The sequence below is a fragment of the Charadrius vociferus genome, unplaced genomic scaffold, assembly GCF_000708025.1.
Source record: "Charadrius vociferus isolate BGI_N301 unplaced genomic scaffold, ASM70802v2 scaffold45, whole genome shotgun sequence".
In the NCBI taxonomy this organism is placed as follows: Eukaryota; Metazoa; Chordata; class Aves; order Charadriiformes; family Charadriidae; genus Charadrius; species Charadrius vociferus.
This window is the reverse complement of record NW_009648712.1, coordinates 2,658,440-2,684,542: the sequence shown is the minus strand read 5'-3', so window position 1 is coordinate 2,684,542 and position 26,103 is coordinate 2,658,440. Positions and strand designations below refer to the sequence as shown.

The 26,103-nt window shown below is 44.6% G+C and overlaps 2 protein-coding genes across 2 annotated transcripts in view; one reads left to right on the top strand and one right to left on the bottom strand.

Moving 5' to 3' along the window:
- Positions 1-12,939, top strand: part of OSBPL1A (oxysterol binding protein-like 1A) — a 73,835-nt gene extending 60,896 nt beyond the window's left edge. Inside the window, exons 21-27 of the mRNA XM_009886634.1 lie at positions 337-444; positions 532-621; positions 867-993; positions 4,323-4,439; positions 5,221-5,344; positions 7,926-8,016; positions 12,812-12,939. Of these exons, the coding sequence (XP_009884936.1) occupies positions 337-444; positions 532-621; positions 867-993; positions 4,323-4,439; positions 5,221-5,344; positions 7,926-8,016; positions 12,812-12,914 (760 nt within the window). The 3' untranslated portion in view covers positions 12,915-12,939. The remainder of the gene's footprint in view (positions 1-336; positions 445-531; positions 622-866; positions 994-4,322; positions 4,440-5,220; positions 5,345-7,925; positions 8,017-12,811) is intronic.
- Positions 12,940-15,648: 2,709 nt separating this feature from the next.
- CABYR (calcium binding tyrosine-(Y)-phosphorylation regulated) lies at positions 15,649-22,697 on the bottom strand. The gene is made up of 4 exons (XM_009886659.1): positions 22,550-22,697; positions 22,409-22,462; positions 17,977-18,258; positions 15,649-16,223 (listed from the first exon to the last, which is right to left on the bottom strand). Exons 1-4 carry the CDS (start codon positions 22,695-22,697, stop codon positions 15,649-15,651), a joined length of 1,059 nt encoding a protein of 352 aa, XP_009884961.1.
- Positions 22,698-26,103: the final 3,406 nt, after the last annotated feature.

Genomic DNA, 26,103 nt, shown 5'->3' with positions numbered 1-26,103 from the left:
CAGTTCCTTTCATAATATACTGCATACTAATACTAGCAGTAGGTGGGGCTTGTGTCTGTATGTTCTGCATATGCCTGGGCATCAGTCCTACTAAAGACTAGCATGCTTTGGTCCTGTTAGCTTTCCTCATGTCATTCAGTGCTAACAGTGACTGAACTGAAGTGGCTGTTTTAAGGAATTGATACAATCAGTAGCAATAGGTTAATAAACTTCTTGGGTTTCCTGACATTGCCATGTCCATTTCAAGGCTTGGTGCCATTTATGGATGATGGCTTGTTGCAGGAGTGACATCCAGTACAAAGATACAACACTTTAATTTTTATTCCTGTTCCTTAGACACAATGAAGCCTATACGTGGACAAATCCTACGTGCTGTGTGCATAACATTATTGTGGGCAAACTTTGGATTGAGCAGTATGGAAATGTGGAAATAACTAACCATAAGTAAGTTAAGAGTGTGAGTGTTTTCACTTGCTGCACACTTGAAAAGGAAAAGCATTTGGAAGTAATTCCCTCTTTCTCTGCCTTTAGAACTGGTGAGAAATGTGTACTAAGCTTCAAGCCCTGCGGCCTCTTTGGGAAGGAGTTGCACAAAGTTGAAGGCTACATTCAGGACAAAAGGTAACAGCTTCATTCCTAATAGGGATCAAATTGCTGCCCTCTGTTTCTGATGGGAGCTATGGAACGGAATGCCTTTAACATGGTCTGTCCAGGGCATGAATCTGCAACAGCAAGGCTATGAATTGTGCAACACCAATAATGGAGTTTTAAGAGTTGCTCTCAAAAATTCCTCTTTCAAATATTTTTGTCTGAAATGAAGAAATAAATGTCTTTCAGCTTCTTTGTAAACTTGGTCTTTTTTTCAGCAAAAAGAAACTTTGTGCGCTGTATGGGAAATGGACTGAGTGTTTGTACAGTGTTGACCCAGCTACGTTCGAGGCTTACAAAAAAAATGACAAGAAAAATGCAGAAGAGAAGAAAAGCGGTAAACAGGTATTAGTCACATAAAGAAGTGGTATCTCAAAAGCATGATAAGACAGCTAAATATTTTAGCAGCATTTAAGAGCATTAAGATTTCTTTTCACTTATTTTCTCTTTCCTAGTAGCATACAAAACAGATTGGATGAGTACCAGCATTAAGGGATAAAACGTTTGTTCTCTCGAGGATTTGTATTCAAACTTCCCAAAACTTGGAATGATCTAAATACTGTGGTTCGTTATCTACCTCTTGCTCCCAAGTCACATGGGGGAAATAGCACATCCGTTAGTTGGACCGTGGTTCTGATCATGTATGATAACATTTATTTTCTAATAGGAGGCTTTGGACTCCTAGAGCCAGGACAGACTAGTTTCTCATCTTGATAGAACATCGTATTTTCCAGCTTTTACAAGGAATTTTTATATTGCTTTCTATTGAATTTTCACAACCATAGAAATGCTTGCTTTTCCTTTTCCTCCACAATTGCATTGTGAGAGATACATTGTGCATCTCCCAGGAAAAAAAAACAAAAACAAAAACAAAAAAAAACCCCCAAACAACAAACCCAATTCTTAATTTTTCCAGATTTCTGGTTAGCAGTATCATTTTTGTTTAAGGTGGATGGTGATGGTCACAACATGCAGCTTGATGAGGAACAACTGCGTATGGTAGCTTAAAACAGGGGTTGTTGTCTTTCGGTGACTGAAGCCAGATTTTTTGTTGGTTTGGGTGTTGGTAGTTTTTATACTTAAGAAAAAAGAGACGGAGAACTCTGAAAGCTGTTGTTCTGTGCAGGTTCAGATTGTTGCTTCATCTGAGATTGCTCCAGTGCTTGTCATCAGGAGAGCGCTAAAGCACTGGGGATTACTGCTTCTCTTAGAGTCTGACCTAGTGAGCTCCAGGGAGAAGGAGCAAAGGAAAACATACCCTGTGTCTTTGTTCAGCTACCACTTTGCATTTTCCAACAATGCTGAAGATCACCTTTGCTTTTCTCCTCAAAAATGAAGCTTCCTATTGCATAAATATCAACCTGCAATGTTGCTCTGACTCTAGAAAAAGCATAGTTTTTTTCTACTCATTGAACAGAACTGTTTCTTCGTAGATAACTGAAAGCTTTGTAGTGCACACTGTGAATCAGGTGGTCTTTGAATATGTATTCCCGCTGCCCCCTTGTGTTTGAGGAGTTGATACTGCTTATGGTTTCTGAGCATCTAGGTGAGCCAAGTGTTGTGTATAATGTCTGGATGTGGTTTGTCCCTTCGTGGTAGTGAAGGATTCATTCAAGCATGAAAGTACATTGCCTTTCAAACTACTTCTAATTAGAGTGTTCAGATTTAGTTGTTTTACAGCTACTCTTTCATGCTCCGTTGCTACAAATGAAGAATCACTTCTGTCTCCCTTTTAGGGGACTTGCTTGGGTGATAGTCCTTTTGCAAATTGCCCCAGATTTTCCCCCAAATGCCTTTGATTTTTATAGGGATAAAACTTAATGAAAATGGAGGGAGCTAGGCAAGCCTTCATGTATGCAAAGGTGATATTTTTATCAACATCAGAAGAGTTATAGTAGACCTGGGGTTAGACCAGGATGATTCTGCTCTGAATGAATTAGAGCTTTTTTTTTTTAAATCAAGGTGAAGCATTTCATGCAGAACTTTCAGTGCAAATATATGGGAGAGCATAATGTAAGTCAACAGCAACTGCCCTCACACATGCCTGATTTACAGACTTCAGAGATCTTTCTTTGGCGAAGTCTGTTTCTGCCCTCCTGGCAGTGTACTGAGAGGCTGAGTAACTCTGAGCATAAAATATGGATCATTGTGGCAAGAGCACATGAAAATCCCACTTCTTACCTAGCTCTTTGTGAATCTTATGACGCTTTTAAGATTATATATCCAGCAAGGAACAAATTGCAGTGTGTGGTGTAGCCTTTCTATGAAAGCTGATTTGGAGTTTGACAGTCTGGTATTGAAATGTCTTTGTTTTGATATAAGGGTATCTTTCTGATCTGTTCCGGTTGAAGTTCCCGATTTCTGAAAGATTGATCCTTTCCTTTAAAGGAAAGAATGGCAGGTTGCCAGCACAGTTCAGATGTAGTCAACTAAAAGCCCTGTTTATCTTCTTAATAGCTGGGGGACTGAACCTGGTCTGCATGTTGTTCTGGTTACTCTGCAACCTGTTCATTATGAAAAGCACTGTACCCAAGCGCTCCACAGTGAAACAGAATCCTTAATACTTCCTCATTTTCTTGGAGACATAAGACATGAATCATGCCAGAGAACAACAGTTTGGGTACTGACTTTTCTTGCGGTAAAACATCAATCTATATTATCTGACACAACCATCAGAGAGCAAAGCTTATTAGCAGCAGGATTAAAGCTGCTGGCGTGTAGCCAAAGTATTTAAAGCATTAGTTGCTTTTAAGTTCAGCTTTACTGTCCAGTGGTCTCTGAAATGTGCTGCTGTTTTTAGCTGTGGTAGCACACCCAAGTTTTCTTGGGAAAGCCATATTCATTGTCTAGCTGGCGTTAGTTCAGTACTGTAACATATGCTTGTGTGGTGGAATTACTCAGCAGCATTGGACCCCAGTTGCTTTACAGCAGTGTGCAAAAAGGGTGATGTTTTAGAACTAGTTCAGATCACATCAACACTGTGAGCACCGGTTATTTTCTACTGCTCTAGTAACCCTGGGTGAAGTTTTTCCCTTTCTGGGAAAACCATGTCACAGTGCTGGGGCTGCGGCTGCCTCAGGCTGCCTATGTCAGCCTTCACAGGATACCCCTCCCAGAAGAAGGAGCTTATCTAGGATATTCATTTAACATTTGCAGTTTGCCATTTCAGTCGTATGTGGTGGTCAATGGAAAGGAAGGTTCCTCTGAGCAAAGAGCAGTAGTGTAGAGCTTTCTGTTGTGCACAAACTGAAGACAGCATTTGCGTTAAGTGCTGGCGCTTCTTTGATGTGGAAGGATCAGGAATGTGTGACTTCTACAACTTTAATGAAGCAGTAATGGAGTTAAATATCAGGCATGGAAACACTGAGAAAACAAGACATCTCTGTGGTGGAAAAAAATTACAATTCTTAAAACTTGAACATCCAGATTATATCTACAAAGATGTCGATGCAAGAAACTGTTGGCAAGCTTCCCATGGGAGGGAGTTGGGAGTATGTATTCTATGTAAATGCTGTTATCATTCTGGACAAGCATCTAGAAAAGTGTCTTTGTTGCTGAAATTACTTAGTTTTGGTCAAGGAAATAATTTTATGTAAGTTCCAGTGTTGGAACAAATGAGTATAAATGGTTTATGACTCCAAAGAACTCCGCTTTTCTTTGTGTGCTACCTTTAGGTGGGCAGTACTGAGGAACCAGATGAGATGCCGTTGCCAGATTCTGAGGGCGTGTATGTTATTCCTGGAAGTATTTTGCTATGGAAGATAACTCCAAGACCTCCAAATTCAGCGCAGGTGAGCTCTGCTTTTGTTTATTGAAAGCGTGTGCTATTCTGTTACTCTGTGTTCAGATGAAAGCAACTCCATTTGTTGTCTTTTTCATTAACAAGTCTGGATTTGCTTGTTTATTGCAACAAACTTTCCCACTATGGTTGTAGCTCTATAACGTGGGGTCGGAGGGATAACTGCCACAGGCATAGCTCCAGAGTTAGTGGAATTTTTGTGGAAAACGGGATGCTTCATGTAGCTAGCAGTATGGGGGATTTTCCCACCTCTTCTCTCCACCCTGCTCCCCACACTGAGGCACCTACCTTGTGAGAAATCTCTTCTGAAGACCTTTATTATAGGACAGACACTTCCCAGGAGATGCTTACAAGGCCTCCATAGCATGAGCTGGTGTGTGAAGGGCTGTGGAGCTGGAGAGCCAATGGGCGGAGTACAAGGGTATGTATGCAACTGGAAAGACAGAATTAGAACAAGAAAAGGTGCCCTTATTGGGTTAATCAAGGGGGGGAATCTCTCTAGAGAGATAGGGAAAGTACCAGTAGGACTGGAAAAAGAAGATAAGAGAGAAATAGTGCACTGAGTAATTGGATGCCGGCCTGGTTAAACAGAATCACCTACGCTCTGCCTATCAGTGCAGTTTTGCTGGTACCTTGAGTATTCCTATCTTGAGTGATTAAATAATGAAAAGGCACTTGGAAGTTTGTTTTTAGACAGCAGCTTTTTTGAGTATGAAGACTAGCATCTAGAGACATCATAAAGTCACCTTTTATCTTTGTCTCTGAATTTTCAGATGTATAATTTTACTAGCTTTGCTATGGCTTTGAATGAGTTGGACAAAGAAATGGAGAGTGTCATTCCCAAAACCGACTGCCGGCTACGACCAGATATCAGAGCCATGGAAAATGGAGAAATAGGTAACTTCAGTTATTGGCAAAGCTGTTTTTATTTTTTGTTAAAACTGAACGACTGGGGGGAAAAAAAGGAAATTACTCATTCAAGTTGTTAGATGAACTGTTAGAGTAAGTAGTTACCCATAAAGATACATTCCTTCATGCTGCAGGACAGTAACTCTTGAATGCAGCCTTCTGCGGGTTGTGGTATGCTTCTAGTGAAAGGTATGTCACCCACCTGTGCTGGGCCTGGTTGGGATGGAGTTAATTTTCTTCACAGCAGCCCATATATGGTGCTGTGTTTTTAGATTGGTGACCAAAGTAGTGTTGATAACACATCAATGTTTTAGCTATTGCTGAATAACACTTGGACAGTGTTAAGGTCCTCTCTGTTTCTGGGGTGGGCAAGAGGCTGGGAGGCGACGTAGCCAGGACAGCTGGCCCAGACTGACCAAAGAGATACTCCATAACATATAGCATCATGCTCAGCAGTAATTTGGGTTTGTCAGGGAAGTAGCTGTTGCTTGGAGACTGGCTGGATACGGGTCTATTGGTGGAAGGTAGTAAGTGGTTGGTTTTGCATCACTTTTTCCTCCTTTATTCTTTCCCTTTGTTTATTAAACTGTCTTTACCTTGACCCATGAGGTTTTTTTTGCTTTTGCTCTTTGATTCTCTCCCCTAATCTGCTGGGTTGGATGGGAGCGAACAAGTAGCTTGTGCGTAGTTCCTGGCCAGGAACCCACCACACTGCTTACTTGTTTGTTCTTCCGCATAAGCAAGAATCTTAAACTTCATGATGCAATGCTTTTTATTTAGCTTTAGGGCCTCTGCTGTGCTCCATAGTCAAACCCTGTACTTGGAAACTAGTCTAAGGAGACGATCTCTGAGCATCAAAAGAGTATCTGTGAACTTTTTGATTTTCTGTTTCCATCACCCTGATGCAAAAGGAGTATTTTGATGTGCCAATTCTGAGAAATGCAGTCAAAACTATTTGAGAAACTGTAATGCCAAAAAATAAACTGGATGCAAAATTTTTGACTAGGAGTTGAACACTTCTATTGTCCTAAAATGGTGAAGTAGAAATACATTATGAGACTTGCAGTGAGTAGAAATAGTGTGCTTTTTAGAAACCTCATAGAGATTGCTATTGTAGATGCCATAGAGTGAAAAGTGTCTCTTAGTCTTCTGACATGTGACTTGATGTTAAACACTTTGATAACGGTGTGGAGCGGCCTTCCCCTAGCCCTCTTTTGCTCCTTTTTCTTTGGCACTTTGCATATTAAAGCAGGATGGCCAGGTTCGTAGACTAAAAGCATGGGAGCTCTTGCTTTCTCTGTGTTGCTAAGTGATTGGGGTAAGTCATGAAACTTCTGATTCAGTTTCACCTATGTAATAATGCAGTGACTGTGATAAGTAGTCGGAGATCTAGGTATGAAAAGCAGTGACACCGGTATAATACAGTGCAGCTGTACTTGCGCGGCTTTTCTCTCAAAGCTTGTAACTGCTTCTTTGAGGCTTCTAAAAAAGCAGATCAGTAAATTCCCATAACCAGTCTTCCCTGTCTCTACGATTCTTCTGTGGCCAGCAGGATAGACATGCTTCGTTCATAGCATTCCTGGTAATTTGTTTGTCTAAACTTGAAGTGCAAATAACTATGTTGTTAGCAACAGACCATATTCTTTAACTATACTAACAGCATAAAGTTTGTCTAGCAGGTAAGTAATATGCAGTGTGTTGGTAGCTGGCAGGGTAACTGGGAATGGCTAATAGTCTTCCAAAAGTGATTCTCTCAACTACTTCTAAGATGTTTATGAAATGCTTTTTGAGGATTCAAGTATGAAAGAGATCACCTTTCACCTAATGTATTTCTTAGTCTGACTTTCTCCTCAGACCCTCTGACCAGCCTTTCTGCCAAACAGAAGTAACTGTTCTGCTTGTTTAGGACCCGCTCTACCTTAGTGCATTAACAAAAAAACGGAGGGATGCTGCAGAGAGACAGTTCTTTGTGGTTTAGAAATTAAACCAGTCCCCTTTTGATCAGGAACTAAGCACTAGTAGCAACTTAATCCAAACCTTAAAAAGAAGTAGGTGGCCAGACTTCTGAAATTAGTTTCACTACTGAAATAAGTTCTAGGTATGCCACCTCTTCTAGCTCTCATTTGCTGTCATGTGAACACATTTTCAGTGTCCTCAGGCCATGGATAGACATTTTGCCCAGAGGGGTGGTTGAGGCCCCATCCCTGGAGGTGTTCAAGGCCAGGCTGGACATGTCCTTGGGCAACCTGGTCTAGTGGGAGGTGTCCCTGCCCATGGCAGGGAGGTTGGAACTCGATGATCATCAAGGTCCCTTTCATCCTAAACCATTCTATGTATTTAGCAGTCTTAAAGACTAGAATCCCATCGGCTGATCTTGTGCCACAGCTGCCCTGGCTTTGCTCTTAAACTAAGCCCAGAAGCTCTTCTGTGTTACGTAGAAGGCTTTTTAAATGGACAACTTTTACTCCTTCCCCTGTTTATTTGCTGGGTCAGATGGAGTAATGTCTCTGTCTTATATTACACTTCAACGTCTTCTATATTTTTATTTGTGTATTTTTATTCCTTCAAGATCTAGCTAGTGAAGAAAAGAAGAGGCTAGAAGAAAAACAAAGGACTGCCCGCAAAAATCGTTCAAAGTCAGAGGAAGACTGGAAGACAAGGTTAGTGTTCTTGCCTCTGTGTGTGTATTTATAGAAAGGTTTTGAACATTCAGTTTAACTACCAGTCCACGCTGGTGATGTGCAGTGTTGTGTCAGCATGAAGAGCTGACATCATCATCAGGTTTGGTGGTGCCACTGTTGTATTTGCGGACTTGGTCCCTGCAGGCTGTAGCGCTTCCCGAAAGAAGCATCAGGCTTGGTCTCAGTTCCTTCCCTCTCACTGCTTGCACACCCATATTCAAATACAAACCACGTTGTCTTTTGTGAGCAGCTCTTGCTTCTGACATGAAAAAGATGTTGCCACTGATAGCTGCCTGTAAGGACTGTTGTCGCTGATTAATTTATAATTGCCTCAAATTTGCATGCTTGACCAAAGAGAGGAGGAAATGCTTCCTCTGGTGAACTTGATAGCTTATTGCCCGTGACTTCAGAACAGTTGCTGTGTCCTGGCAGTATTGTATTCCCACTGCATACGGTTATTCTCAAAGTTGGCAGAATGACTGTATCACCCACATACCCAAGTCATTTTCTCCTTTCTGAGAGGGTTACTAACTACTAAAAGTTAGAAGAGCTAAGGGAAAAGTTAGCTTACAAGGGATCTGACAGGATGTTTTTTGTTGGTTTGGGTTTTTTTTTACTATGAGAGGGGTCAGTTGGGAGCTGTTATACGCCAGCTAAGCAGAAACTGTGAAAATGTGACCAAATTAATCTAGTTTGACCAGACAGGGTCTACTTAAATGTGTAGTAATAAATTGGTGGTCTCCTCACAGAAAAAAAAAAAAAAAAGGTAGGGCTCAACTCTCTAAATGTAAGCAAGCTTCACCTCTTCCCTATTAACTAGTTATTAATACACCCAGACACTGTGGATTAAATATCTTTAAAATGTCTGTTTGTAACTGTAAATCACTTTTTTCTTTTTTTTCAAATGAAGTCACCCATCATCCCAGAGTCCCAGGTTTGGATGTGTCTGCCTTTGTCTTTTCCCTGTGCCTGCTCTCCTGAAGTGTTTGGGTTTGTTTGCCCTGAAGCTGGTGGAAAATAACATCTTTGTAATGCTTCCAAGTAAATGCGTTAAGTGCTGGACAGCCTTGCACCTCCCTCTTCCTTTCCTGAATTGGGAGTGGTTCTAGTTCTCAGCAAGTGTTTTCCAAGCAAGGGATGGTTACATTGTGTTCTTCCAGGTGCCTGAAGTAGCTTAAGTTATAGCTCAAAGCACCTGAGGTTGGTATTGGGAATCAGGGAATTTCCAGGGGGCAACTCAGAGCAGTGGGTTTTGGGGTGTATAGTCAGTGCAGACACCATTCACAAGGTTCTTCTGTTGCCATTGCACAGGTACGGTAGACCTGCTCAGCACTTGGCCTGGGACATCCTTTAAGAAGTCTTTGTTTTCCAGGGTGTTTCTAAAGCTTTGGCAGAAAATTCCTAGTGTCTGATCTCTTTAGTAGGAATGCCAAGTGTGACTGCCTCCAAAGGATGAATGTGAAGTATGTAGGAAGAGTTGTGCTTTGGGGGGAAAAGGTGGATACTGTGAAGGGAAACTCTCCTACCTGTTCCCACAAGGTGAACTCTAGGTCTTAATCTGCAGTGTAATGTAAACTCTGGTGTGAACTACTGCAACTTCCTTGCCACAGAAAAGCAGGCTTCTTACGTTGTCTAGTAGAGTTCCTCCCTCAAGACAATTCTCCAAAGTGCCTAGTGATTTTTTTAAAATTATTTTGAATCCATTTTAGAAGTGGGGTCTTGGTGTTTCTGAAGAAGTGATTCATGTTGAACACTTAATGTTTTAGAGACTGACCAGTAGCCTAAGTAAGTCTTGAGTAAAAGACTAGTTCAGTTCTGAAACACAGCAGTTGTCTGTTGCTTTTGATGAAAATCAGTCCCTTCCTTCCCCATCACTTACCTGGCTAGATTATCTGATTGCTTTGGGTCTCCTGTGTCTCTCAAACTTAGTTCTTCCCATCACCTTTCCCTTTCCTACTGAAGCAGGTGGTCGCTGGAGGAGGGGCACATTGTCCTGACCTGTACAAGTGTGGAGGACACACTAGTGAGGTATTGGGTAGTAGAATTCCTTAATCTGAGAGATGAGGTAACTGTGCTTTTATAGCCCTTCGTCTCAGCAAATGCCTGGCTTTGTGCTCTGGAATGAGCTGCTGTTACCTGTGAGGGAGGAGGTGAACTAGGTACATGCGCACACACTGGTTACTTCGGAATAGCTGGCTCATCCTGCGCGGAGGTGATGCAGTAGTGAACCATGTACAGTACTGGGGTAAATGACTTCTATCTTCTGTTGACTTCAGTTCACTTAACCAGGACAACAGCAGAACCATTGAAGTGTTGACCTGTTCAGTTTACCACTGTGAAGATGGTACAAGGCATTTCTTCCAATACATACCTCAAATCTTTTGAGCCAAGCAAGACTTGCCTGTCAGCTGCCCTGCTTTGTAACATGGCTCTGCACTACTGGTCGTATTTGGTCCAAATGTGCTTTAAATTTCTGTTCTAAAACCTTATGGTATCCTAGAAGGGAAGAACTGAGTTAAAATGGGCTGCCTTGCACACGCATGATTTACTTAAATGAGTGTGTTCGCTGCAGCGAGGCATATAAAAGAACTGGCTTTTGTGGCCAGTGAAGAGGTGAAAGGAAACTGTGGAGCGTATTAACTACAAAAACAGCTTCTAGCAAGCTGACTTGTGCCATAAGCATGGCTTGCCAAAATACAACAAGAAGTTAAAGTGCTAGAGGTCTAGTGCTGTGCAGAGTGTGCTGTGCAGGCAGAACATTGAGTAGGTGGCCCCAGACAGAAAGCGGTGTTCAGTTACGGGCTGCAGGATTATAGAATCATAGAAAGGTTTAGGTTGGAAGGCACCTTGAAGATCATAGAGTTCCAACCCCCCCTGCCATGGGGAGGGACACCTCCCACTAGACCAGGTTGCTCAAAGCCCCATCCAGCCTGGCCTTGAACACCTCCAGCGACGGAGCTTCCACAGCTTCTCTGGGCAACCTGTGCCAGTGTCTTACCATACTCAGAGTGAAAAATTTCTTCCTAATATCTAATCTGAAACTCCCCTCTTCCAGTTTAAAACCGGCCCCCCGTGTCCTATCACTGCATGCCCTTGTAAAAAGTCCTTCCCCAGCTCTCCTGTAAGCCCCCTTTTTTAGGGTACTGGAAGGCTGCTATAAGGTCTCCCCAGAACCTTCTCTTCTCCAGGCTGAACAACCCCAACTCTCTCAGCCTGTCTTCACAGGAGAGGTGCTCCAGCCCTTTGATCATCTTTGAGGCCCTCCTCTGGACCCACTCCAACAGGTCCATGTCCTTCTTATGTTGGGTGCTCCAGAGCTGGACACAGTATTCCAGGTGGTGTCTCACCAGAGCAGAATAGAGGGGAAGAATCACCTCCCTGGACCTGCTGGCCATGCTTCTTCTGATGCAGCCTAGGATACAGTTGGCTTTCTGGGCTGCTATCATGTATTGCCAGCTCATGTTGAGCTTCTCATCAGTCAGTACCCCCACGTCCTTCTCCTCAGGGCTGTTTTCAATCCATTCCCCACCGAGCCTGCAATCCTTGGGATTGCCCTGGCCCAGATGTAGGACCTTGCACTTGGCCTGGTTGGACTACCTCTCCAGCCTCCTCTGGATGGCATCCCTCCCTTCCAGCATGTCTACCTCACCACCTCATGTTGAGCTTCTCATCAGTCAGTACCCCCAAGTCCTTCTCCTCAGGGCTGTTTTCAATCCATTCCCCACCGAGCCTGCAATCCTTGGGATTGCCCTGGCCCAGATGTAGGACCTTGCACTTGGCCTGGTTGGACTACCTCTCCAGCCTCCTCTGGATGGCATCCCTCCCTTCCAGCATGTCTACCTCACCACACAGCTTGGTATCATCAGCAAAATTGCCAGAAACGGGTGTGGAAGAAGAGGAATAAGGACAAACTTCTGTGCCGTGGTGATTTGAGAGGGTTGTAGTCACCACTTGGGGGATGCTTGCCAGTAGTACGGCCTTGTAAGTGCACCTTATTTTACAGACAAGATGTTCCCCCCACTAAAAGGTTATATACATGTGCACGTGGAATCTGTGCCTGTGCATACACAGTGCCTCCACGTTAGGTAGGAGGGGAGCGGGAAGAAGGAAAGCAAGAAGGTGCTAAACTCAGTGATCCTAGCAACAACCAGCTTAGCAAAAGCTTGCAAGTAACTTCATGCAGACGGAATCAGCTTTGTGGCCATTGAGCTTAGCTCCCCAGTGCTGACAGCGTAATGCAGCACAGCTGGGTTGTAATGAGCCAGGACTTTTTCTGCAGCCTGTGGGTGATATTTCATCTACACGGAGGGTAGCTGGCACACTTGTTCTGAGTGCATTGCAAAACAGGGCCTTAAAAAACAAGGGGAAATCTAGATCCCAGGGAAATAATGTTTTTCTGTTTTCAGGACTGCAGTGCTTGTGGTGTTCATGTGTCTTGCAAAAACTGTTACTGCTTATGCATGCCAAAATGATTGTTCACAACTGCTTTGAAGTAAAACTCTACCTGTCCTTTTTTGTGATAGTCTTGACTGCTTCAATTGACAAAATACTGGTGTCGCTAATTTCACCTAGGAGATATTTAAGCGGTGTAGCAAATGGGGTGATCTAGCCACTGAAGAGGACTTAAAATTCACTTACAGATTTAAAACTGAGAGGGATCCTGCAATCGCAATAATTACTTCAAACAATAAACTGCCAAAGATGCAGCAAAGCAGTTCTGAACTTCCATAAAAGTGTTAATAGCTTCACTAACATGCTCTATGTTTCCTTGCAGGTGGTTCCACCAAGGCCCCAATCCCTATACTGGTACGCAGGACTGGCTTTATTCTGGCAACTACTGGGACAGAAACTACTTTAACTTGCCTGATATTTATTAAAATGCAATAAGGAGCCCGTGACTGATACAAATAAGTCTTAATCTGTTTTAATGTCTTCCCTTGTTTTACTTATCTCCTGAAGAAACTGACATATTATCAAACAAAATATTAAGCGTCTCCACAGTAAATCTGGTGGTACATGATCTGCAGTCCCATAAGTAGGAGAATAATTGTTCTGGTTGATGGTGGGTCCTGCATGGACAAAGTAAGTCACCATGGTTTTGAGCTGCCCCGTTTGCTGAATACACCTATATTAGGTTGTGGTGTATGAGGAATAGAACACCTTTGGCTGTTCTGTGAATACTTTCTTTCGTAGATAACATTGGCACAAATAAAACTGGTTTTATTTATTGTGACATGGGAATGTTTAAAAGCACACACAGTAATTGCAATATTCTCTTCTTAAATGAAGAAGGGTGTGTCACTTCTGTAAAGATGTAATTTTTCATAAAGTGACTTTTCTTTTACTAAAGTAACTCCCTTAAATCCTGAGCTCTGGTCAGCGATTCCAGAAGCGTTCTCGTCTCTGGAGCATTAATGCAATTGTTTAAGCTGGTAACATTACTCAGAGGTATTTATTCAATGTTTCGTGCAGTGTGTTTTGAATTTTGCTCTCCTGTTTTGCTACCAACCTTATGGTTTAAGGAATTAAGAGCCATTTCAATATCTACGGATTTGATTTGAACTGCACACTAGTAACAGGTTTTAAAAGAATCTGTTTCATACACTAGAAGTTGTGGTGCCCAGCACCACTGTGAAAAAGCAAGAACCTAATCAGTCCAGGACCCGGTGGAACGTGGTGGGGGGGACAGGACCTGTGTCTGTACTGTGCAAACTCCCTGGGAGGAAGTCTTGTGCATTTCAAAGGTGGTACAGCACCTCAGTGAGGCCTCCTGTGCACAGCTGCTTTACCCCTTTTCAGTGGGGTGCATTCAATCTTCGAGTGTAAGTTTATATTGAACTGTGTACAGAGCTTCTAGAGGGCAAGCTGCTCTTTGTACAATATTTTAACTGCTGTCTGGAGGTTAGTGTTAATTGAATAATTTAATTGCTACTAAATAAAGGCTTCAAAACTTGCATCTAGTCTAAAGCGAGTGGTGTTTGGCAGTGCTGACCCTTTCTGAGTAAGCCTACTCCAAAAGCTGCTGCAGTGAAGTTGCAGAGTCTGCTTCCATATGCTTCGGGGACCTCCTTGCCCCTCAACAGTCTGCTTCTGGGGGGTGGGGATGGCTGTGGAACTTTCTCCTTGAATATGCAGTGAGGCTGCAGCTCTGGCCTTGAGGGTGGACTACCAAAACTGTGAATAAGGCAATGAGATGCTTTTCAATTTTATTCTGGGCACTACTAGAATTACCGAGGTAGTGATGCTGAGACATACTTGCATAGATAAGGGAAAGCCTTTTCTTTGGCATGGGCCCTTACAGCGATGTGTAGACGCAGAAATTGAACACCTGCACTGCCTCTTGGAAGCCTCATCTTTGCACTCAAACCTGTACTCTGACCAGCATTTCTTGAAGTCCGTCTTAATTCCAGTGCAACTTCAAGTGGGATTCTGAGATACGTAGAAACAGTCTAGCTGTTGGGTCAGTGCTTCAGCAGGTCACCCGGCATTGAACACGCAGTGCTAGGAAAAACAAAGCTTTTAGTGCCTGCCTGCCTGCCCAGGTTCAAGAGGGTGGAAGGTCTATACAACTTTAACTTTCCTTCCTTTGTTTTGAGCAACTTCTGTTTCATAGATATTTTTTTTTTCTAGACCTGTACTTCAGGAGCCTGGCATATTTAAGTGACCATACCTGTAGCTGTGACCCCTCTAAAGCAAAATAAAGGCACTGTTTCTTAACCCCTTCCTCGATGCGTATCCTCAGCTGTCCGCCTCAATAAACCTGTAGCTTGACTGAGTTGACCATTCCACCTCTAGTTGAAAGTATCACTGTCCTCTTGCTCCTGCCATTGGTGTACAGTTCCTCCCTAGAGTATAGCCCCAGCAGTATAGACTACACCTGGTTACACTGAACTAACTTTGGCTCCATATATAATCTGTCAGTATGGTTTGGGCTTATGCATATACCATGTTCATACACTGAAGAACACTGAAACAGCTGCAGCAGATGTGTCTCAGTGGTTGTAATTCACACAAAGTTAACATTCAGGATGTTGTGCTGTGCCTGGAATGTGCATGGGAATGCAGTTCTAATTGCTGGCTTTTTTGAAATGTGTGCATTAAGTTATTCGATTTATTACAATGTAAACTCCCATTCCTCCTGAACTCTTCCTGAAGTCCATACAGCCTCTCTTCTTACCCTGTTTAAAAAAATAACATGAACTCAGTAGAAAGTGTGCAGCAACAACTACTTTAATTGCTACCTAAATGCACTCTAAGGTGAGAGTATTTTGCCACATTCTGATTATTACACAAATGCTAAAAGTTCAGGCTGCAAGCATAAAGATGTGTATAAATGTGAGATTAAAAACTTGCTTACTTCAGACTAAAACCAGAGCAAGACTAGTACTACTAATTGCAAAGCGTAACAAGCAGAGGAAGGAGTTGGGTCTCTTACGTATGAGAAGTAGTTTAACCGCTGGTCTTAAATCTTACTTTATTTTGAAAAGGGTTAAATTAAGCTTTTAGTAGTAAAATCCAAACACTAGCATCTCCCTGCGTGAGACCTATGTAAGAGGCAAGCTTACTTCTTCATGACCCTTCTCTGGGAAGGGGGCCTGATGTAATGGTTATCTATCCCACAGTACCATAACTTTCTGCAGGAGCATTTGTACCTGTGTGCTTATCCCCAGCTGGGGAGCCTTTCTTTGCAGACATCACATCATCCAGAGGGATGGCAACTAAGAAAACACTGGGTGTGCATGGCTCAGCCCCGGTTTCCTCTGCAGGATTAGAACTGGGCTTTGCCATGTCTGTTTTCGCATCAGCTGGCCTGGCGACTGGCACTGGGACTGTAACGAATCTCCTCCTGGCACCTGCATCTCGCTGAGCAAAGACAGCACAGCCAGGAACAGGTTTCCAGTCCTGCGTGTTCTGAACATTGGAGCCCACTAAAATGAAAGGTGGAGCGTTTCCCCTCTTGCTGTCGTCTTGCATCACGTAAATTGGAGCAGATACTTGTGCCAGCTGACCACATTGTTGATCTTCCCCCCTGGAAAGACGGAGGGTTGCCTGGGAATAAGGAACACCAGCTCCAGCAGGAGGAAGGGATGGTGGTGGGTTTTGGCCTTGTCTCAGGTCAGTTAGGCAATAGAGGGTCCACACATTAGAAGGTGGTGGTGGCTGTCCTGCTTCACTTGAGGCCATGGCTACAAAGATAAAAGTGAGAGTGCTGGTATCAGGAGCAGTGAATTCCAGTCATAACGTAAATCCTTACGTCTAAAACACACCTACCTTGGCGGAAGCAAGCATGTTGGAGAAGGGAGCCGAGAAAGCAAACACACACCTTCTGGTATGTAGGTGACAAACACCTGCAGCCTAGAAAAAGTTAAACTGTTCATGGTCGGAGCTCTGGCTCTGTTTATGGCCAGGCTCTTCTGGGTCAGGATTTGTCTCGTATTTCTGAAACCGAAATTTGTCAAAAACTCCCCTAAAAGTATGGGTTTGGTTTTTTAAAGAAAAGACCCAATGTGAATTTACAGATCTGCCTAAGCTCAGCTCCCCTCTACCAAATGCTTTGCTGAGACCTCACAGCTGTATCATTGCTGGGGCCTGGGACAGGGCTTGGACAGATTCTGCAGTACCAGGGACACTTGGGGCAGGGAACCTCCACCCTGGAGGGTTTGTCCAGCTGGGCAAGGGTGGAGCTGGGCATGTGTCACCACAGGGAAGAGATGCTGGTGAGGCCCTCGCCAGCATAAGACAAGCACCAGGTCTCTTCCTGTTTGTGGAACTGATGACCAGTGCTTAGCCCACTCAGCCCAGCTGCAGAAACCCACCGCGCTCAAGACAGCACAGGCAACCACCACCATTTTTTTTTTCCTAAATGGAAAACCTCCTATGTCAGTGCTGGAATATGAGATCTTTCAGGGGAGAGTCAAAACTAGGGCTCCAGCTGGTCACCTCTCTTCAGCCACAGGGCACATGTATTACACCGTAGATCCCTAGCACCCGCTTCAGAAAATATGGCTTGTTTTGAGCAAGACCATTTGGCATCACTGGGCACCCTCCCGGCACTCTTATCTGCGTATTTGCCCGCAGGACTCCTGCCCAGAGCTCTAGCCACATCTCCGGGAACAGATGGCAGGGAGATCTAACACATGCGCACTGGGGCCAAGCAGAGAGTGTCGGTGCAGTAGTTTCTTAGAAATCATCTCTACCCTGTGTCACACTGACACAGGTATTTTTCTGTTTAATGGCCACTGATGAAGCTGTAGAGCTGGAAGATGAAACAGGAAAATGACACAGAGTCCCAAACCTTCTTACCTGACAAGACATAAACTTGCTCAGCTGATGCCACTTGTGCTGTAGATTCCATTCTCTCAGGATGGCACACTAAATCATCAGCATATGGACCTAAGGTTGTAGCACTTGAGCCCCGGCCTGCATTTAAAGGCTGATTAATCTTTACCAGATAAGCTGTTTGGTCTACAAAGGGAATGATTATTTTCTGTGGAAACTGCTCAACATAAGGTGGAACTTCTGCACCCATAATCATGTCATCATCAGAGCACAGCGATACAGCCTCAATGGTTGAGGTAACCTCAGCTTCGTCGCAGGAAGGCACAGCCTGCAATGGATCTTTAGGAGCAGGTGATGGTGGTGGTGAAAGAGGTGATGGTTCTTCCCACAAGGGGACGGAGGAAGCTTGATTTACATCATTTGTTGAAACATCAGCCTGGCTGTCTGAGGGCCCTAGTTCTCCAGCTGCGGAGGACTGACTTTGCACTGCTGGTTGTGACCTAACAGCCTCTACAGAAGCCTCAGCTGCTGGGACAGCAGAAGCATCTTCAGCAGCACCTTCTACTGGTGTAAATTCATTTTCTGAGGTCTGAGAGTCTTCGTGAAGAGTCTGCACACTGGTTGCCACATCCCTCACAGCATAAACAGAGTCACCGTTACCTAGCATGTGGGCAGCGAGCTGTGTGGACTCAGCAGGGACGTACACCAGTTCAGGTCCCTCAGGGGATGAAGCTCTATCAGATCCAGGGGGGGTTTTGCTTTCTGCAATGGAACTGGCAATTGATGGGTGCTGAGTTACTTTGGAGCTGTATTGAATATCAGGTTCTTCAAGGAGCCGGTCTTCCTCCGTGTCAGTACTCTTGTCCTTCTGTTTGGGCTCCCCAGAAAACAAAGTATCTGTGTACTCTGATGTCTTCTCTTCCAGTCTTTCATTCTCATTTTCTGCAAGGTAAGAAGTACTTAACAGCAATACATGAGCAACTGTTTCCACTTAAATAAAATTAAGAGTGATTTCAGCACCAACTCAATTAGATGCTCTACAGCACATTTATGAGGCTTCCTGGGTTGCAGAGATGGAATAATTTAAGGAGGGGGTTTGCTGCTTGCCTATCAATAAGGGGAAAGAAAATTCAGAGAGCAGTGGTACCACTTTAAAACTTAGGAAGCTTTAACTGTATCCCTGATCCTGCAGTGATGGCTACAGTCCTACCTACTGCCCACAAACATTGCCATGCTTATGGGTTAAAAGATTAAACCTTTCACATTAAGCACATCACCATCTAGAAGACCATTCTCTTCTTTGCAACACATCAGAACTCTTTGGATCCATACAAGTTATTTCAGATGCACAGGTGGTGACATTTTAGCTCCCTCAAGAATCTTGATTAGTTGACCTAAGAGGTATCCAAGTGAAGAACAGGGTAAGACATGAACAAGTTTTTGATATAGTGTGAAAAAATGGCTTCTACCTTGACTTTGCCAAGGCTTTCGACACTGTCTCCCACATCATTTTCACAGGCAAGCTTAGGAAGTGCGGGTTAGATGAATGGACAGTGGGGTGGACTGAACAGTGGCTGGCAGATAGAGCTCAGAGGGTTGTGGTTAGGAAAGGCTGAGGGATTTGGGTCTTTTTAGTCTAGAGAACAGAAGACTGAGGGGGGATCTTATTAATGCTTATAAATACTTAAAGGGAGGATGCCAGGGGGATGGGAACAGTCTTTTTTCAGCAGTGGTGCCCAGTGACAGAACAAGAGGTAATGGGCACAAACTTGAACATAGGAAGTTCCATCTTAACATGTGGAGGAACTTCTTTACTTTGAGGGTGGCAGAGCACTGGAACAGGCTGCCCAGAGAGGTTGTGGAGTCCCCCACTCTGGAGACATTCAAAACCCACCTGGACGCCGTCCTGTGCAACCTGCTGTAGGTGACTCTGCTCTGGCGGGGGAGTGGACTAGATGATCTCCAGAGAACCCTTCCAACCCTGACCATTCTGTGATTCTAGATTAGTTAGAAAGGGAGGAATACAAGAGAGTACTCATGGGATCAAAACAGTGTTCCACCACATGGTTAATAATACCCTCAGCATTGGAAAAAACAACCAACCAAGAGGTCTGGATTCTATCATGATTAGCAAGCATTGGCCAGTATGTAAAACCAGCACAGGAGCAGAAAAGAAGGCGAGTCTTTAATACATCATCACAGCTCAGCACTGAGCTGTTTTCTGAAGTCATGAATAGATGGGATGAGAAATTACAAGAGAAACATAACTGAAAGGATGACAGAGCTAAGTCCTCTCTGAAAAAGCATTATTCTGACTGCCATCCCAAGCCAACACAGCCCCATTTATAGTCCAATGTCGGTATTGGGCAATGCCACAGAAAAGAAAAGCTCCCTTGCAGCTACGCAAGCCAGCTGGCTACCTCCCGGGGCACAGCCAGTCTCAAAAGCCATGCGGGCACTGCAGGTGGGACACTCCAGAGGAAACCTTGCTCGAGCTTGCTAAGGAATTCCTCCCTGGTCATCCCCTTTCATAACAGTTATGTGACTGCATAGTGCGGGATGGAGGACACAGCAAGAGAGGGATACAAGAGGGACCTGTACTGGAGTTTGGTGAACGAGCAGGGGTCAGTTCACAATCACATACGCAAACCACTGACAGGCATGCCGACAGAAAATTATGCAGCCCATCTCCACCATACCTGAAAAGTCACGGCAGTCAAGCAAAGTCCCCAGCGATGGGAGAAAAGGGACTATCGCACACATTTTTAAAAAATGTAGTAAGGGGGACCCTGGGAACTACCGACCAGTCAGCCTCACCTCCATGCCTGGTAAGATCATGGTACAGATCCTCCTGGAAGATATGTCGAAACATACAGAAGACAGAGAGGTGATTAAAGAGAGCCAGCATGGCTTCACCAAGGGCCAATGGTGCCTGACTAATCTAGTGGCCTCCTACGATGGAGTGACAGCATCAGTGGACACAGGAAGAGCTACGGATGCCATCTACCCGCACTTCTGTAAGGCCTTTGATGCAGTCCCCCACAACATTCTGGCTGCTAAATTGGAGAGAGATAGGCTTGATGGATGGACTATCTGACAGATAAGGAATTGGCTGGATGGCTGCATCCAAAGAGTTACCGTCAACAGCTCAATGTCCAAGTGTCCAGTAATGAGTGGTAGCCCTCGAAGGTCTGTACTGGGACCAATACTATTTAATATCTTCATCAATGACAGAGAGTTGGATCGAGCACACCCTCAGCAAGTTTGCGGATGACACCAAGCTGAGTGGTGCAGCTGATTCAGTAGAGGGACAGGATGTCATCCAGAAGGATCTGGACAGGCTTGAGGAGTGGGCCTGGTCCATGTGAACCTCATGAAGTTCAACAAGGCCAAGTGCAGGATCCTATACCTGCGTTGGGGCAATCCCCAGTATCAGTACAGACTGGAGGAGGAACAGATTGAGAGCAGCCCTGCGGAAAAGGACTTGGTGGTACTGGTGGATGAAAAGCTGGACGTGAACTGACAATGTGGGCTCACAGCCCAGAAACAAACCACATCCTGGACTGCATCCAGAGAAGCATGGCCAGCAGGTCGAGGGAGGCGATTCTTCACCTCTATTCTGCTCTGGTGAGACCCTACCTGGAGTACTATGTCCAGCTCTGGAGCCCCCAACATAAGAAGGACATGGACCTGTTGGAGCGAGTCCAGAGGAAGGTCATGAAGATGATCAGAGGGCTGGAGCACCTCTCCTATGAAGACAGGCTGAGAGGGTTGGGGTTGTTCAGCCTGGAGAAGAGAAGGCTCCCCAAAGACCTTCTAGCAGCCTTCCAGTATTTAAAGAGGGCTTATAAGAAAGACAGAAAAAGACTTTTTACCAAGGCCTGCATTGACGGGATACAGGGCAACAGTTTTAAACTGAAAGAGGATAAATTTAGATTAGAGATTTAGAGATCAGGATGACTTTTTTTTTTTTTACATTGAGGGTGGTGAAACACTGGAACAGGTTGCCCAGGGAAGTTGTGTTCAAGGAAGTGTTCTGGAAGTGTTCAAGGTAAGGTTGGATGGGGCTTTGAGCAACCTTGGCCTAGCGAAAAACATTCCTGCCAGGGCATGGCATTGGACTATACAATCTTTAAAAGTCCCTTCCAACCCAAACCATTCTGTCATTCCGTGATTTCACAAAAATTGCTGTGTGCTATCATTAATGCAACATTTGCAAATGCACCACATTTCAGCCTTCAGTGATACTTTAAGTTGCACTGCAACATCCACCAGTCATTTTCACAAGAAAACTGCTTCAAGTGCTGAAATCAGTGGTGGTTAGCTTTTTTAGCGGAGATCCTAAGCAAGGAATAAGATATTAGACCTTCTGTTCATAGCTGGGGCTTCTCTTCATTGCTGTAATTACCGTAGTGTATAGTGCTCGATCTATAGACGAAAGCTGTCTCAGGTGCTGGCTGGTTCCAGGGTTACCTGGAATCCAGCTTAGGTGGCCTTTTTGAATAAAGGGGATATTTGAAGCTGCTCACACTTACGGTAACCAGACGATGGAGACCCAAACCAGTGGGGCAGATACAAACAGGCTGTGGGCTAGAGAACGCACCCATCTCACTGCTCCCACACAACCTTCAGGCAGCACCACGTAGTCCAGCCCTTAACAGCCAAACCCAGGGAGCAGCTGAAAGCTCCAAGCGCTTCCCAAAGGAATCAGCATCCCGCAGAACTAAGTCATCTTTTTATAAACAAAGAGATACAATATCTATTTGTAAAGAATAACTAAGTGTAAAGTCGCTATCTGCTTTGGGGGTGATAAATCGCACTGCAATATCTTAAAATGAGCAAAGGCATCCAGGCTCTCCTCTATGCTCAAGGAGAAACTATAGCACCCCCAGGGACTAATTCTTCCCACATTAAATAGAAGCAAGTGCTTTCTGAAGACGCCTGCCTTTTTGATACCCAGAGCCTATATGCTTCTTTCATGTAACCAGATTTGGATGGGACGCATCCCATAAAAAGCAAAAGGTACTCGCATCCATTCATGTTGGAATATTGTCTCAAAATATGTTAAAAGAACAAAGGGCAAATATCTTACCACTAATGAACTCAAACTTATCAACCAGTTCTGTTATATCCAGATTTGGATGCCCTGGAAACAGAAGCAGAAGTTAAGCTGGAGCAGGACAGCACTCTCAAATAGCTCAGCTCTTCCTGTGAAGCACGGGTAGGAACAAACCTTTCCGAAAGGCGACGAGCTCTTGGAAATAGAGAGCAAAAAACTCTGCAATGTCATCGGGGTTGTTTTCCATGACAGCCTGGCTCACCCCCTCAAGCAGGGTCTTGAGGCCCCGTGGAACAACTAGCTTGATCTTTGAAGACTGCATCTTCGCCCACTCAAGCCAGCTTATGGTTTCTCACCTGTACAAACAGAATTCCCCTGGCTGAGCATCTCCCCTGCCCCACTGCGAAGCATCCAACGGCATGATCGCAGCTGCTCCTCCCTTGCCGTGCCATCCATAGCCCTCCTCCAGCCCCTCCCAAACCAATCCTTTCACTTAAGAGGGGGTATTTACCATTTACAGTCACCAAATCCTTTACTCCCCGCTCTGCACCTTTAGGCAGCAGGAGGGACCGTCGGAGGGTGGGGGGGGCAGCCAGCATGAGAACCACGATGTGAATCCAGACCCATGCCCTGAATTCCCTGTTTTGAAAGATAAAACCCACCAAAACACCTCCTGATGAGCCAGAAAAGCCATTCGTGTTCAAGCAAAGAGTTTACAGGACACTTCTTCCTCCCCCTGCGACCTCCTCCTCCATCCCCCCCAGTACTTGCTCGCTCCTGGTCCCAGCCTCCCGCCACCCGGGGCTGCGGCACCCCGCTGGGAGGGCGTGACATCACAGAGCCCATGTGACATCAGCACGGCAGCACTGAGCTTCAGAGCCAACAGCGGCTGTGCTCCAGCGCTGCAGCGTTACTGTCTGTTGGTCAAAAAGGATTAAAAAAAGAAAAAAAAAAAAAAAGAGGAGCAGGAGGTTAAAAAATTTATGCTCAGCAGAGCGCTGTGCGGCCGGGTGATGCTGCCGCTCGTCAGCGAGGGCTCTCCTCCAGCAGTGAATGCCACCACATTATTGCACGAGAACCAGTGCAAGACCATTTGAGCACAACTCTATTTATAATCCTTTTAATAATATATTTTAAGACCGAAGCACGGCGCCGTGGCTGCCGTCGCTCTGGACAAGCGGCACAAGGGCTGTGAGGGCAAAGCTGAGCACCCACGGGTGCTGCCTGCAAGCGCCCCATGAGCTGCTGCATGTCCTCCCATCCCATGCTACCACGAAACCCGTTCCCACCTTCTGCCGCCGCCAACTTCCCTTCAAGCACGTAACCAGCAGAGCCCACAGCACACGCAGAATCCCTCTGAGGACGGGTTTCGCCTTTGCCAAAACAGCAGTTTTCCTCAACAGCAGCAGCTGAACCAGAGATGTTTCTTCCCGGCGCAGAAGAGAGTAACTTTGTGCTCAGTCTCGGGCCGTGGTGACTCCACACGATGCAAGGCTGCGACCTGTGGAACGCAGAAAGGCTGCAGCCACCACGTCCCTCCCAGCCCTCTGCCAGCCATGGTGGAGGGGGTGGGCGCAGAGAACCACCCCCCAGTTCACAGCCTGGCCTTTTGAGAGAGGTGACATCCAACACCCAAGGGACTTAAACAGACTGCAAAATACAGCACCTGAGAAGCGATGTCCTGTGGTGACCTCTGAGCAAATGCCGGGGGACTGTAACCTCTACAGCCACAGCAGTTACACCCAAAGAGGAACGAGATTATTCCTTAATACGGCTCCGTTCATGCGGCAGAACCTTACAGTTGCAAGGGCAAAACTTGGAACAAACCTCAACAGCCCCAGGGATGGCATCTGCTTTCCAGTACACATTTTCAGTGGATACACACAAGATTATTTTCTGTTCAAATAAAACAACCACAAAAAAGGTAACTGTATAGTGCCGTATTTTCAAGGTTACCACTAACTGGGTTTCTGAGAATGACAAAGGCAGGAAATGGGGGCAAGCCATGATCAGGAGTCTGCTGTGGGATAAAAACTTTTTATCCACCAACAATGGTACAGATCAGTCTTCATCAAAGTTGGAAAACCATCGTTTTACCCACCTGCTCTTGCATTCCTGGATGTCTGCACCTCTGCAAAAACCTGAGGGGAATTCCAGAAGCACTAAAGATTTAAGTGTCATTGCTGCTAAAGCATTTAGACTATCTACAACAGCTTCCTTTAATAAGTAACATATCCTTAATAGGTCATTCAAAATTAACAGAACATGACATCACTTTCAAGTAAGTTGAAACATACTGGAAAGTATGTTAATGGTAAACTCACCACAAAATGCTTGGTCCGTAAACGAATCCTTAGAAAGCAACTTGTCATTAAGAAAATCTCTCACAGCTGGTCATCAGTCCTGGAGAACAACACAGACCATAATAATAAAAAAGTTAAATACGAATACACTATGACTTATGAAATTAGGGAGAACAGCTTTCCTATAGAAAGAATAAGATATACATCAAGAATATATACGAGAACTAGAAAATGTATCATTTCTGGAGTTGGGACAGTGACCTGAAGTCTAGACTTCTGTATGGAGAGCATAGGGAAGCAACAGGACTTCATAAAGGCATTAAACTTACCTGGGCGCAAAGGCAGTCGTGTGATTACTTTGAAACCATCCTCAATGGATACAGATCAGAAGGTAACTTGTAAATTTGCTTCTTTTGAAAACCTTCGAAATTCTAGGTCTGCAAAGCTCTGCAGAGCTAAAGCTTCAAATACGTTTAAGTACAGATGTCATAAACCACAGAAAAATTTATTATCAGAGGTAACAGAAGAGAAGCATAAACCTCCTTAAATATTTAAAAAGGCTTCAGCCCCTAACACAGAAGCGCATCTGTCTGAAACTCAAGAAGAGCTACAGGGAAAAAATATGTCTGGAAACTAAATCACTGTGCTGGAACTTCAATGCCATTTTTGGAAGCCATCCAGAGTAAATCCATCATATGAAGTGTACCCGCTATACTCTGCTAAAACATGCTGCCCTTCAGCCCCAGACTGAAGAGCCTGACAGCCTAAGAGCACTTCGCCCAACTGCAGGTAGCCGCATCTGCAGAAGTAATACCTTCCAGACAACATTAAAGTCTTGGAAGATACAAGATTTAGCAGATTTGGACAGCAATTCAAGGTCCCAGATAAGCCACATATTTCTGCCAAAAAAAGGAACGGGTCATTCATTTGGTAGTTCACAACAGGTTAATGAAACACACTGGCTGGGGGTGTGTTCAGGGTTATTTTGATTTTTTTCTTTTTAACTTGCAATCTTTCAAAGCTTCAGCTAAACAGGCAGGAGAACGGGACTCGTATTTTTCCACGTGCACCATCTTTGTGTTTCCACCTGTCAGAGACTTCAGTGGGCCTCTGCATTCATATACGAAAATCTCTATGAACGTCCTCCTACTTTTTTTACCAAAAATACTGTTTTTGTTTAAGGTGTCTTTATGCGCATCTCTCTGGCTCTCTTTGTCTTCCCCGTTGTCAGGGCCTTTGCTACCAGTGAGAAGTACGTGTCCCAGCACTACAATTAACATTTTTCAATACAGTAAACTTATTGCTTTTAGTGAAAGACTGGGAGGCATTTGTTACATAAATTGCTTTGCTCCATGAAGTCTGACAATCTCCCTCCCCCTCCCTTCCCCTCTCAAATACTCAACTCAAAAGAGCTTCCCCCCCCCC

What these genes read in the sequence shown, in the direction of transcription:
- CABYR (XM_009886659.1), bottom strand. Translation starts at nt 22,697, where the DNA reads ATGCAGTCTTCAAAGATCAAGCTAGTTGTTCCACGGGGCCTCAAGACC. An exon ending in GCTCGTCGCCTTTCGGAAAG is followed by an intron (nt 22,463 to 22,549) that starts GTTTGTTCCTAC and finishes TTCTGTTTCCAG; the next exon opens with GGCATCCAAATCTGGATATA. An exon ending in GCTCGCTGCCCACATGCTAG is followed by an intron (nt 16,224 to 17,976) that starts GTAACGGTGACT and finishes TTATCTTTGTAG; the next exon opens with CCATGGCCTCAAGTGAAGCA.